The sequence below is a fragment of the Calidris pugnax genome, unplaced genomic scaffold (genome assembly GCF_001431845.1).
Source record: "Calidris pugnax isolate Ruff unplaced genomic scaffold, ASM143184v1 scaffold63, whole genome shotgun sequence".
In the NCBI taxonomy this organism is placed as follows: domain Eukaryota; kingdom Metazoa; phylum Chordata; class Aves; order Charadriiformes; family Scolopacidae; genus Calidris; species Calidris pugnax.
In genome coordinates, this window is record NW_015090852.1 from 8,223,601 (window position 1) to 8,236,431 (window position 12,831).

The following is a 12,831-nucleotide window of genomic DNA, read 5'->3' on the forward strand; positions in this document are numbered from 1 at the left end:
GTAACAAGGAATCGGAAATATGTGAACACAGAAAGCAGGTTGTTTTTTTCAGGATTTTGATAAAAAAAGCCAGTATCACAATAGGACAGTTAATAGAGATGACTATTACATTTGGACATTATCTTAGTTCACTATAGTACATACATGCATAGCAAAACAAAAAAATACTTAGCCTAGGTGACAGAAGGAAAACTGTAAAATGCATTCCACATCCATTGTACATGTAAATATTTAGATAGCAATATATAACCAATCTGTACAGAAAAGTATGCTTTCACCGTTGCATATTCATCATAGTTATCACCTTGTTACAGCTTCAACATCACTACCCACTACAGACGTGACAGCTGCAATTAATTAGCTACTAAAGTCAACAGGAAGTCACCTGTCTTAGATCCTTCAAAAATTGCATACATTGTTAACAAAAAGCAGCAGTGTCAGGGAAAAAAAGGAAAGCAAGATGACAGCGAGTGATGTAGAAGCAACCATTCAACCATTGCTCCAACAAGAAGTTTATTTTAATACTACACTTTTAAATTATTGCTCTTGGAGTACTCTCAGAATTTATGTGATTACATCCACTTCTACATGTGTCGTGACTGCACCAAGTTTCCACAGCTCAAGAGTTGCAAGGAGAGTTTCAAGAATTTCAAACCACAATATATTCATTGTTCAATCCATTTTGGTACAGGAAACTACTTATGTTACATGAGTTGTAAAATACACATTTTGTGGTTCCATCTAGCAGTCAGTAAATAAAGAAACATGATTGTAAGCCATGAATTGCTTTAGCTTTTCTGAAAAACTCCACCCTTCCTGTATAGCTTTAAAATGACTAGTATAAGAAGGGAAGTTCTCCCCTCCTGTTGCTATAGTTGTGCCTTGCAAATATTCACGACGTTTTTCCGTAGAAGAAAATTTATCTCCCCATTGAAAGCACCTTCATTCCAAAATGAGGTTCAATATTTGTTAAAAGTACGCTTCTTCATAATTACTAATTGATTACAAGTACTAATTAGAGATGACAAGCAAGCGCTCAAAGCCGGGTGAGAGCATAGGAGAAACGGTTACCTTTACTATCTTTCAGCAAACCCACCCTCTTCAGGCGAAACTCTACAAGACCCTCGGCACCGCCACAGATCTATTTTACCACTGCCCCGCTGAAGGCGCCCCTCAGCCCCGCCGGGGGGGCCTAGCGAGGCGACGGCCGACCGAGTCTGAGGGGACTCCGCCGGGCAACGTCCTCCATCCCGCTGGGCAGCGCCCTCCACCCCACGCTCCCCACCAAGCTCCGCGGCTCCCGAAACAACGGCCCGCCATCCCACGGGATAGCCCCAGGGACACCCACCCCGGGCCGGGCGTTCCATCCCTCACCTCACCTCAGGGTGGCCCCTCCTCACCCGCCGCTCGAGACGCCGCTCGCGACGCCGCTCGCGACACCGCTCGCGCCTCCTCCCTGCCCGGTTTGAATGCGCCCGGGCCCGCGCGGATTGGCTCCCAGCAGCAGCCACAAGGGGGCGGGGCCGGGAGCCCGTGGTGGTCGGTTGCCCCTGGAACGGGCGGCACGGCCCCGCCCCAGCCGGCGGGTGGCGGGCACGGGCAGCGAGCGAGCTGCAGGCCGAGGGCGGGGCTGTGCCGGCTCACCTGTCAGAAACGCGGGGATGGCTGGAAAGTTTGGAGGGTGCGGGATGAGGAAGGCCATCGAGCACCGCTTCCTGCCATCTCCGCAAGAAACACACAAGCTGGCCGCTTGCTGAAGGAGAAATACGTTTTATAAAAGATCTGGCATTTATGACATACCGCACGACTGAGTTAATGGGAAAAAGCTTAAAAAAATTCCAGCAGAGGGAGACAAAAGCCAGAGCACGGGGGAGGGCTGGGGGGGTGCTAAAAACCCGAGTTTTTCCCCATGTGAGATTATGTTGAAGTAGTAGCAACAGTGCACATAAAATAGTAGAAATCATAATAAACATCGTATTTCAGCTTATCAGAATTCATAGTAGGAGTTTGTCATTAATAACTATATAAATCTGTTACTGTTCAGGAACCCCTGTCACCAGCGCCACGCTTAGGTCACCTGCCCTGGGGCAGGTAAGGCCTGCTCTTTTTTGTTCTAGTTGGGGAAAGCTTTTAAGAACTAATTAAGTTCACTACCCGAGTCAGTCTACCATATTGCTGTCCTTTGGCCAAAGAACAGACATACAGTGCACGTGTGACATGACCCGGGACATCTCAGCCTGCCAAAAAGGGATGATGCATCATCACAGCAGCATGAAAGGTCTGATGATGAAACTTAATTTCTCAAGCCTCAGTCTAGGAAAAAAAAAATAATATATTGGTTATGACCTCTCTCAGACTTTGGATGGTAAACTGTACAACACTATCTTAATACAGTTTTGGTCTCATTTCCTGAAAAAAAATGACACACTATCTGCTGTCAGAGCATGTCAAGTTATGCATAAATGAGTGGTAAATATGACCAGTTAGACATTAACTATAATGTTTCATTAAATAAGAACACAAATTTCTTATTTAGCTTACATGGTTTATCCTATTTCTTCACAATGAAGCTGTATTAATACTAGTATTTCTGCTAATGCAAAGTGCTTGAGCAGGACTTTTAATTGGTCCACAGGCAATACAGGAGAAACTGAACTCTCAGTACTGTTTGCAAACAAAACTTGCATATACAAGTGCACAAGAATCCCCCAGAGAGGACACTGAGGATTCCTGGAAACATTCCCTGTGGAAGCTCTTACATAAACAGGAAAATACTGAGGCTTGTTTTCAGAGACTTATCTGCCACCCAGCAGGACTTCTAATTGGTCCACGGGCAATACAGGAGAAACTGAACTCTCATTACTGTTTGCAAACAAAACTTGCATATACAAGTTCACTAGAGTACTGAGGCTTGTTTTCAGAGACTTATCTGCCACCAATATTTTTTAAGGGGTGAGGGTGTCCTTTGCAGAGATCTAATCTCAAGATAATGGCATAAAGATCACCAGGAGGGTGTGTATCACGAGAAGTGTGAAATGATCATTCAGAAATATTAAAACAAGCACAAGAATCCCCCAGAGAGGACACTGAGGATTCCTGGAAACATTCCCTGTGGAAGCTCTTACATAAACAGGAAAATACTGAGGCTTGTTTTCAGAGACTTAACTGCCACCAATATTTTTTAAGGGGTGAGGGTGTCCTTTGCAGAGATCTAATCTCAAGATAATGGCATAAAGATCACCAGGAGGGTGTGTATCACGAGAAGTGTGAAATGATTGAGGCTTGTTTTCAGAGACTAATCTGCCACCAATATTTTTTTTAGGGGTGAGGGTGTCCTTTGCAGAGATCTAATCTCAAGATAATGGCATAAAGATCACCAGGAGGGTGTGTATCACGAGAAGTCTGAAATGATCATTCAGAAATATTAAAACAAAATAAAGAGTATCTTCTCAGTTTATGTTGCGAGACCAAAGACTACTGGTTCTGAAAAAGGGTTACATAGAGTGTTATGACTAGGCACTACTGTAATTCAAACACAAAATAGTCTGTATTTCAAAATAAAGAGGAGATAAAAATGAGACTCTTTAAAAAACTGAACACAGAAACTTCTTTGAAAAAGGCAATATACAAGACATCATAATTCCATAGGGGTTTTTAATCACACTTTCATTATAATTACAGAAGACAATTGTAAATATATCTTTATTACCTCTGAGAATTATTTTTGTCATGTTTTCTAATAACGTCCATAATATTATCTCCTGTTACAAGGCTATTCTGTAATTGTTTAAGTCTCTGTTGTTCCCTTCTCTTTTGGTCATGAAGATATGGGGAATTAAGCAGCTGTGGGGGAAGAATGGTGCCCGTCGGTTCTACTCTCTTCACAACATCCCAAAAAAGCTTCTTGCTGTTGTTATTGATAAAAGTAATAGCAGTTCCACTGTGACCCAACCTTCCTGCTCGTCCAACCTAAAAAAGCAAAAACTCATTTTAAGTTATCAATATTAAATGGAAATCCTTCAAATATCCTTAAAGTTTATTTTCTGTAATAAAACAGCAGCTAACCAAAGGGACGAGGCCAAATCTCTTTATCTCATTCTGTAAGCACAAAGTTATAATCAACTTCCTGAATTTAGGATATGCAGATTTGAAGCTTTAGCTTAAATGCAATCTAAAATTACTACTGGCTTATGGTACATACCAAAAGTCCAATACTGATACTGAGATATATGATACAGCCTATGGGCAAAGGCTTATAGTAAATCTGGTCCCAACAAAATGTTTTTTAAAATGTTTATTACAGCAATGCCGTTATCTTGTATCAAGCACAATATGTACACACATCATTATAAAAAAAGCCCCTTCTCTGCAATGTTCTAGTAACATAAAATTATTTCTCAATATTATCCAATGTGCTTGAACAAATTAGGAAAGAATATACAAAGCCGCTCTATTTAGGAAGAGATAGTATATTAATACTAATAGTTTTGATGCTACGAAAGACCATTTTTATCTATTTACTATTTGCTTGAAACTTTAGCAGAAAAATAATTAAAAACCAGAGAGGTGTACTGCAGTTGGTAACACAGATTACTTTGGGAGTTCACGAGAATGGATGACTTCCAGAGGTCCTTCCCACCAGGTGAGAGCAGGGTTAACTTCAAAGACCACTTCGCCCAGACCCTTGTCCTGTGGAGTTTCAAGTGCCTCCAAGCACAAAAGCCTCACCACCTTTCTGGGCAGCCCGTTCCACTGTCCAGCTACTCTCACTGTGAAAAGTATTTTTGCCTGTTATCAGGTCAGAACTCCCCTTGCAGCAAATTTTGACCGTTGGCTCTCGTCCTTTCATTGTGCATCTCCAAGAAGAGTCTGGCTCTGTCCCCCCTATAACTGCCCATTACCAAACAGAAGCCAGCAATTAAATCTCTACTCCAGATCAAACAAGCCCAGTTCCCTCTGCCTCTCTTCATGTGTCACATGAGCCAGCCCCCTGACTTTGTCTGAACTCTCTGCAGTTTGTTGGCCTTTCTCGTAGCAATGATCTCAAAACCGGACACAGCAGTAGAGTACTGTGGCTTCACAAGTGCCAAAAAGGCTAATTACTAGTTCTCTTGATCTGGTAGCCAAACTAGGGTTGGGGGGCATGTACAAATACATAAATGCACATACACATGCAACCCACACACCATCTTTTTTAATGTCAGAAATCCTCAAGAATAAAAAATATTAAAACAATCAGAGGAGATACTATTCTCAATATTATCTAATGTGCTTGAACAAATTAGGAAAGAATATACAAAGCCGCTCTATTTAGGAAGAGATAGTATATTAATACTAACAGTTTTGATGCTATGAAAGACTATTTTTATCTATTTACTACTTGCTTGAAACTTTAGCAGAAAAATAATTAAAAACCAGAGAGGTGTACTGCAGTTGGTAACACAGATTACTTCGGGAGTTCATGAGAATGGATGACTTCCAGAGGTCCTTCCCACCAGGTGAGAGCAGGGCTAACTTCAAAGACCACTTCACCCAGACCCTTGTCCTGTGGAGTCTCAAGTGCCTCCAAGCACAAAAGCCTCACCACCTTTCTGGGCAGCCCGTTCCACTGTCCAGTTACTCTCACTGTGAAAAGTATTTTTGCCTGTTATCAGGTCAGAACTCCCCTTGCAGCAAATTGTGACTGTTGGCTCTCGTCCTTTCATTGTGCATCTCCAAGAAGAGTCTGGCTCTGTCCCCCCTATAACTGCCCATTACCAAACAGAAGCCAATTAAATCTCTACTCCAGATCAAACAAGCCCAGTTCCCTCTGCCTCTCTTCATGTGTCACATGAGCCAGCCCCCTGACTGTGTCTGAACTCTCCGCAGTTTGTTGGCCTTTCTTGTAGCGATGATCTCAAAACTGGACACAGCAGTAGAGTACTGTGCCTTCACAAGTGCCAAAAAGGCTAATTACTAGTTCTCTTGATCTGGTAGCCAAACTAGGGTTGGGGGGCATGTACACATACATAAATGCACATACACATGCAACACACCATCTTTTTTAATGTCAGAAATCCTCAGGAATAAAAAACATATTAAAAAAATCAGAGAAGATACTGCAGTAAGGCGAGTGCAATGAAAGGAAGAGAGGCATTCGGCCTTTCTTCACACAGATAGTAAAAACATGGTAAACTTTCTATAGACACAAAATAATACAAGACAGTACAAAACAGGAATAATAATACTGCAAACTAGTAAAATAAAAACACTGGTTTAGATTTTTAGTAATTTATGGAAGAGATCTTCAGTACCTACCTTCTTTTCCTATAAAAAACATTATTCTGAAGAGGAAAATAATCTTTATATTTACATTTAAATTTAAATGTCCATAACTGGATGTCATATTTCAGTATACTTTTCAAATAATGCTTAAGCATTTTATTTCTTTACCTGATGTACATATTCATCCATACTTGAAGGCATATCGAAATTTACTACCAGTTTGACATTGACGAGGTCAAGGCCTCGTCCAAGGACTCCAGTACTTACTATAACTTCATACTTCTCTTGAAGTAATCCCTGGTAAGGGAGAAATAAATAAAAAAGGTTAGGGTTAGTTATACAGTGTAAAAACACACCCAGTGGGATTTTTCTATTACAGAAGAGAGAATGGTCCCCCTTGATTTAAATAGGAATATAATTCACAGAGCTAATTAAGGAGAGCTCAAAGCCACAATTTTAACATTAAAAAACCCCTCAATTAAAGTTAAATGCATACTTAAATTCCTATTTCAAAGCAAATAATCTAGGAAATAGTCGCCAGTATTTATCTGCATTTAAAATGGATTATCTACAGTTTTGCTTGGTCCCATCTGTCTCTCCTCTTCCCCGGCACTACTCCAGGTTTTACTGCACAGAAGCAGTAAATTATGACTTAACTCATTCATATTAAGCCACCTTTGAAAAAAAAATTGGCCATTTAAAATCTATCAAAATGCCCATAACTTTAGGAGACACAAACCTGTAATATGTCTGTTCTTTCCACCTGAGACTTTGAAAAAAAATTGGCTATTTTAAATCTATCAAAATGCCCATAACTTTAGGAGACACAAACCTGTAATATGTCTGTTCTTTCCACCTGAGACTTTTCAGAATGCATAGCTGTACATTGCAATCCTGTAATCTTATGAACAGCATCACTCAAGAGATCTGCTCCTAGCTTACAGTCCACAAATACCAACACTGGAGGCTTGAAGAGTTTCTTATCCTGCAAAATTAAACAGTTTATGTAAGGAGGTATTATAACAGTTTGCTGCTCATCAGCAGCATCTTGGGATCCAATTTCTTCTGCTCGTTATCTCTTAAAATTAACAACACTTTCAGATGACTAAATGTTCAAGATAAGAAGGAATAAGATACCATGGAACAAGGAAGGAACAAGCCAGAAAACTACACCAATCTGTACATCATAAATATATAATGATTTGTAGACTCAGAACCCAAGTTTATATCAATACATGCATTTTTTAGAAGTCAGAAGCTTTCTGTTTCCTTAAATGTTACAAAATAATTCTGGATTTCTTTAAATTCTGAGGTTCAGTTAAAGATTCTTATTTACTTCTTGGATAAGCTCAGACAATGCTCCAAAATTCGCCCCCAAAGTACTCATAAAAGATATATACTATTATTCGTATAAAGAAAAACAAAGAAAAATCTAAATTTGCTTTCTCACCAGTTGCTTTAATGACTTTTAAAATGACAAACCGCTCCCAGGCCATAAAGCAGCTATAGAAGTTTAAGATGACAGTCCTGTTCCTTTACCACTGATAACCAGTACAAATCTTTGGGATTCTATACTGCAGATTACAAAAAAAAAATCAAAATTGCAATTTTTAATTTGGATCCCAACACAGAAATCTAGTTTGCTGCTGCACAGAAGGAAGTGTGAGTGATCGGGATGGAGTAGTCCCTGAAACTCCCCTTAAAGCTCCTACAGTGCAGAACTACAGAACTAGTTAGTGCAGTTATATGCTTAACCTCGCTCCACCTCTTTACTATGTACAGATTAGAATTAAAGATGAGAACCTGACAGGGATGTGTAAAGACACAACACAGAAATCTAGTTTGCTGCTGCACAGGAGGAGGTATGAGTGATCGGGATGGAGTAGTCCCTGAAACTCCCCTTAAAGCTCCTACAGTGCAGAACTACAGAACTAGTTAGTGCAGTTATATGCTTAACCTCACTCCACCTCTTTACTACATACAGATTAGAATTAACGATGAGAACCTGACAGGGATGTGTAAAGACATGAATAATTTTATAAATTGTTCTTATGAGAAAAATATTACACTTACATTAAGTATTTCAAAGAGCTTTTTCTTTTTAGATGGTTCTTCTACCCACAAGATAATTTGGCGAACATTGGAACACGGCAGATTCTTCTCTCCAATTGTTATTCTTACAAAATTGTGCAGAAGCTGATTTGCAAAATGTTCGATGCCCACTGGAATCGTGGCTGATACCAGTATGGTCTGATGATCATGAGACACATCTTCTAAAATATCCAACACTTGCTGCTGGAAACCCATTTTTAACATGGTATCCACCTAAGAGAAAAGTATTAGATTTGTACCATATTTTTCCATAAACAGGAGACTCCTGAATTCGAATTGCCAGAAGAACTATAGTATGTATGACTGGCATGTAATCCAAATGCAGGAGTATTTTCAGTCACGATGAAAGCTAAGTGAGAAAATTACAAAAAAATGGTTCACACTGGTCTAGCAGTATTATGATGACTAAGTGAGAAAATTAAAAACAAATGGTTCACACTGGTCTAGCAGTATTATCCCATTAGGTATCTAAGTCTTTCATAGCCAGTAGAACACACACTGTTCAAACACATTTCAAATCGTGTTAAAAAAAAAAAAAAAATATTTTTCTTACATTGTTCAAACACATTTCAAATTGTGTTAAAAAAAAAAGATTTTTTTTCTCTTAAGAAATACATTGTATCAATATAATGAACAGTCTGTATGTTTAATCAGTTTGACTCTGGCTCTTCACTCTTAAGAAATACATTTTATCATTATAATGAACACTCTATGTTTAATCAGTTTGACTCTGGCTCTTCAAGGACCTCTCTGTATAGGCAATACAGCCCCAATAAATACTTACTTCATCCACCACTACAATTTTTATGCCACGTAGTTGAACAGAACTTTGCTTTAAAATCTCAAGAAGTCTTCCAGGTGTTGCTATTATAACCTAACAAAAGAAACACACAAACAAACAAAACAGAAGTTAGAAATTCCATGAAAGGACAGATGACTTCGAGAAAAACTGTAAAGTTAACAGCACATGCGTGAGAAGGGCACTAATTAGTGAGATTACTTAAGTTCAAATAAATCTTAAAACTTTTATAGATAACTTAAAAAATTATGAAGCCTCCAAAGGAAATGGACTTTTTAGAACTCTAATGGAATTAGAGTTATTGTCTTAATACAAGCAATGCAATCTGCATTAAAAACAAACTATTATTCCTGTAAATTGCAATTCCTTGTCTAATAAAACGGCATATTTCAGTCTTGAAAGCAGCAATATTATGCAAGAAAATTTTTCAAAACAAAAAAAAAAAAGCTATTATGTTTAATCAGATATCAAAATGTAAAAAAAAAAAAAAACCAAAGAACATATTACCATAAAATTTTCAATAGCTAACAATTACTTTACCAAAAAACATATTACAATAAAATTTTCAATAGCTAACAATTACTTTAGCAGTTTAGACTTAGGAAAAACATATCTTTGTGTGTCATGTCAACAGTAACATTTTTATTTTCTGTGAATGTCATGAAAACATAACTCTCCACAGGATCTTTCTATGCTATAGTCCTTACCTTAACACTTTGCTTGAGCCGGTGAAGCTGTGGTGGCAGCGGTAAACCTCCTACCAGGAGAACTGTTCTCATGTTTGGTAAACCAGCCATCAGTTCTTTAGCTTGTCTCTCTATCTGAATTGCTAACTCCCGTGTTGGTGCCAAAATAAGGGCAGATGGAGTTTCTGTCTGAAAAGAGGGGAAGAAATCTGTTGAACATGGAACCGCTTTATTATTTAGATTAAAGCTTTCTATCTAAGAGAGGCTCCAATTATGTGCATGTTATTATAAGCACATAACTGTCTTGCAAACTTTAATGATAATCAGAGAGGAGCTACTGAAGTGTAATACTCCTGTTCTTAAATGCTCCGATATAATGCTTCCACTGTTAAACCTAATGCTATAGTACTTTAGAAATTAAAAGAGGTACTTAAACTTTGTTTAGTTGAAAAACAATTATATACACACACCTGTGTGTATATATTTAAAAATTGTTTAGTTGAAAAACAATTATATATACACACACCTGTGTGTATATATTTAAAGGCATCTAAATAGTCCAAAACATCAACTAGAATCAGGTCCAGAATTTTCAAATATATTCTTACAGTCTTTTTGAATAAAATCATTAAAGCAAAAAAACACTACTGAAGCACACACAAGGTACAGAATACTATTTGCCATTACTTCCCATCATACATTGATACCCGTACCAAAGCAAAAGTTTTCTTAATTGCTTTTTCCCCCAGTATCAAAGAGAAGACGGTATAACTGAGTATTTCAGAAATTATATAACCCCAAAATCCTGTAGCTATTTGATGGTCAGCTGAACATATTCCAACAGAATTTATGCTGTGAAATTATGCAAATGCCAAGAAATCTCCTTCAGCCATCTGAAGGAGATATCAAGATATATATCATATCAAGACATAGGAACAACTACTTGCAGAGCGCCTGGAATTATTTTCACTTTCTATTTTAAGTCAAAGTTTGTGACAGAATTTAACTACCTTTCTTTAAAAGGAGAAACTGTATACTAGGTAGTATTAATAGAGTTATTTTATCTCCTGACCAAAGTGAAAAACATTCAGTCATTAAAAACAATTAGCAACCCCCTCCCCTCCAAGAACCAACACTCCATCATTCAAAAGTAAAATAAATCACTGAATGTCAATAAAAACTACTGCAGTTACATTCTCAATTACATTGGGAATCCAAGAGACAAAGCTGCAGGCCACTTTCTCTGAACACACAAAGTTTCATTACCTCTTTCAACACCTTCATAATAACAGGGAGTAGGAAGGCTGCTGTTTTTCCGGAGCCCGTGTCTGCGCTAGCCAAAATATCCCTTCCTAATAGTCCAACAGGGATCATTTGCATTTGGATGGGAGTTGGGACTTCATAGCCAGAATTCTTTAAATTATGGTTTAAAGTTTCAGGAAAACCACAGTGTTCAAATTCTACAATAGGTCTTGGAACTTGCTGGCCCTGGACAGCAATACCCAGCTGCAGTTTAAGGTTCTCAACCTGCTCATCTCGTAAGCCTAATATAAAGGAATGATCTTTGTAGAAATAAGGTGTATTAAGTAGGTGAACTTCTGCTTGAGAGTCTGCTTTTGTGAGTTGATCAGATTTTAGCTTTTTTTCCTTTTCTTCAGACTGTAGAAGGTGTTTGGCTTTACACTCCAAGCTACAAACATCTTCATCTGTTTTATCGCAGATATATTCCCCATAGCGACCACACACAACACACACAGGTTCTCCAGGTTCTGGCCAGCGCTGGGATTTGCTGAAGGATTTTATGGGTTCTTCCGAAGAGCTATCTTCATCAGTATTTTGGTTGTCCTTTCCCAAAGTTGCATTAGCAACACCAAGATCTCCAGCTACAGGTTCTGTGTGTTCTTGTACAACTTCATTCAAATTGCATCCTGAAGCAGAAGTTTCTGTTCTAACTGGCTTACAGTCTTGGAACGTGGTGGTCTCCTCTAGCAAAGCTCCTCCAGAAGACAATTTATTTTTCTTAGCGGTAAAGCTTTTGTCGTCTTCAGCAGTCCTCTTGACTTTAACAGATCTTGGTAAAAACATGCTTCAGTACACTAGAAAGAAAATTATTACAGTTGTTAGAAACTACTGCCATTGAGAAAGGTATTTTTTACTGTTTACCACAAAAAAAAATAAATATATATTTGCAAAATATATTTGTGAACCTAGAAACCAACTTTCAATCCCTGAACAGATCTAGAAACTGCCTTGTTTAACAGTGATCTTGGTCTTAATGTTGACACATTATAAAGCTATACCTGAAAATAACAGTGGAAGCATGGAAAAATAGAGATCTACCTACAGTTAGTTTTAAGTATTAGACACTTGTAGATACACAAAAGCTTTGATTTTCACTATCTGTCGGGGAATTTCCCCATTTTGGGAGTCAGTGATATTTAAAACCTTAGAGAATATAGTTGTTTCTAAGATGAGATATAGAAGCAAAACATGCGTTGTTCTAAGCTATGAAAAAACATAATCATCCAAACATCCAAAGAAAATTATCCATTTTGAAAAGGGTGTGAAATTTAGCACAGGACCCACCCAAAACTACTCCTTTTGTTGTCCTTTTCAAAGTCTACTCCAATTTAAAAAGGCTGTAGATCTATTGAGTCCAGCTCCGTTTGCTCAAGGTGCCAAAGCAGCAGCAATGACCTACATGATCAATTTGACAAGTCTCTACTGTAATACAAGGAAGCCAAATTCAGTGACCTTAAATAACTGTAACTTTCATACTCTGAAACTTCCAGTTGACTCTGAAAGCGCCAGATGTTCTCACCAATTGCTTGCTCTGGTACAACGGGTAAACAAAGTACACACGCAATTTTATTCGGAATCAATCGGACTGTGCATACCAGTCTCTGTCAATTTCTCTTTACATCAGCTTTCTAGAAACACACAAAGCTATCTCTGGGTTTACAGATACCT

At 38.3% G+C, this 12,831-nt stretch overlaps 1 protein-coding gene across 2 annotated transcripts; it reads right to left on the minus strand.

Annotated features, from left to right (window-relative positions):
• Positions 1-1,503: 1,503 nt before the first annotated feature.
• Positions 1,504-12,600, minus strand: LOC106888978 (probable ATP-dependent RNA helicase DDX59). Of its 2 annotated transcripts, XM_014943608.1 has the most exons (9): positions 12,448-12,600; positions 11,128-11,957; positions 9,883-10,050; positions 9,161-9,250; positions 8,338-8,589; positions 7,097-7,249; positions 6,433-6,561; positions 3,710-3,969; positions 1,504-2,313 (listed from the first exon to the last, which is right to left on the minus strand). In XM_014943608.1, the coding sequence occupies exons 2-9, from the start codon at positions 11,944-11,946 to the stop codon at positions 2,262-2,264; spliced, it is 1,923 nt and encodes a 640-aa protein (XP_014799094.1). In that variant the 5' UTR covers positions 11,947-11,957; positions 12,448-12,600; the 3' UTR covers positions 1,504-2,261. The 2 variants fall into 2 exon arrangements, with proteins under 2 accessions (XP_014799094.1, XP_014799095.1); XM_014943609.1 differs by lacking the exon at positions 1,504-2,313 and having other exon boundaries at positions 3,626-3,969; positions 12,448-12,599.
• Positions 12,601-12,831: the final 231 nt, after the last annotated feature.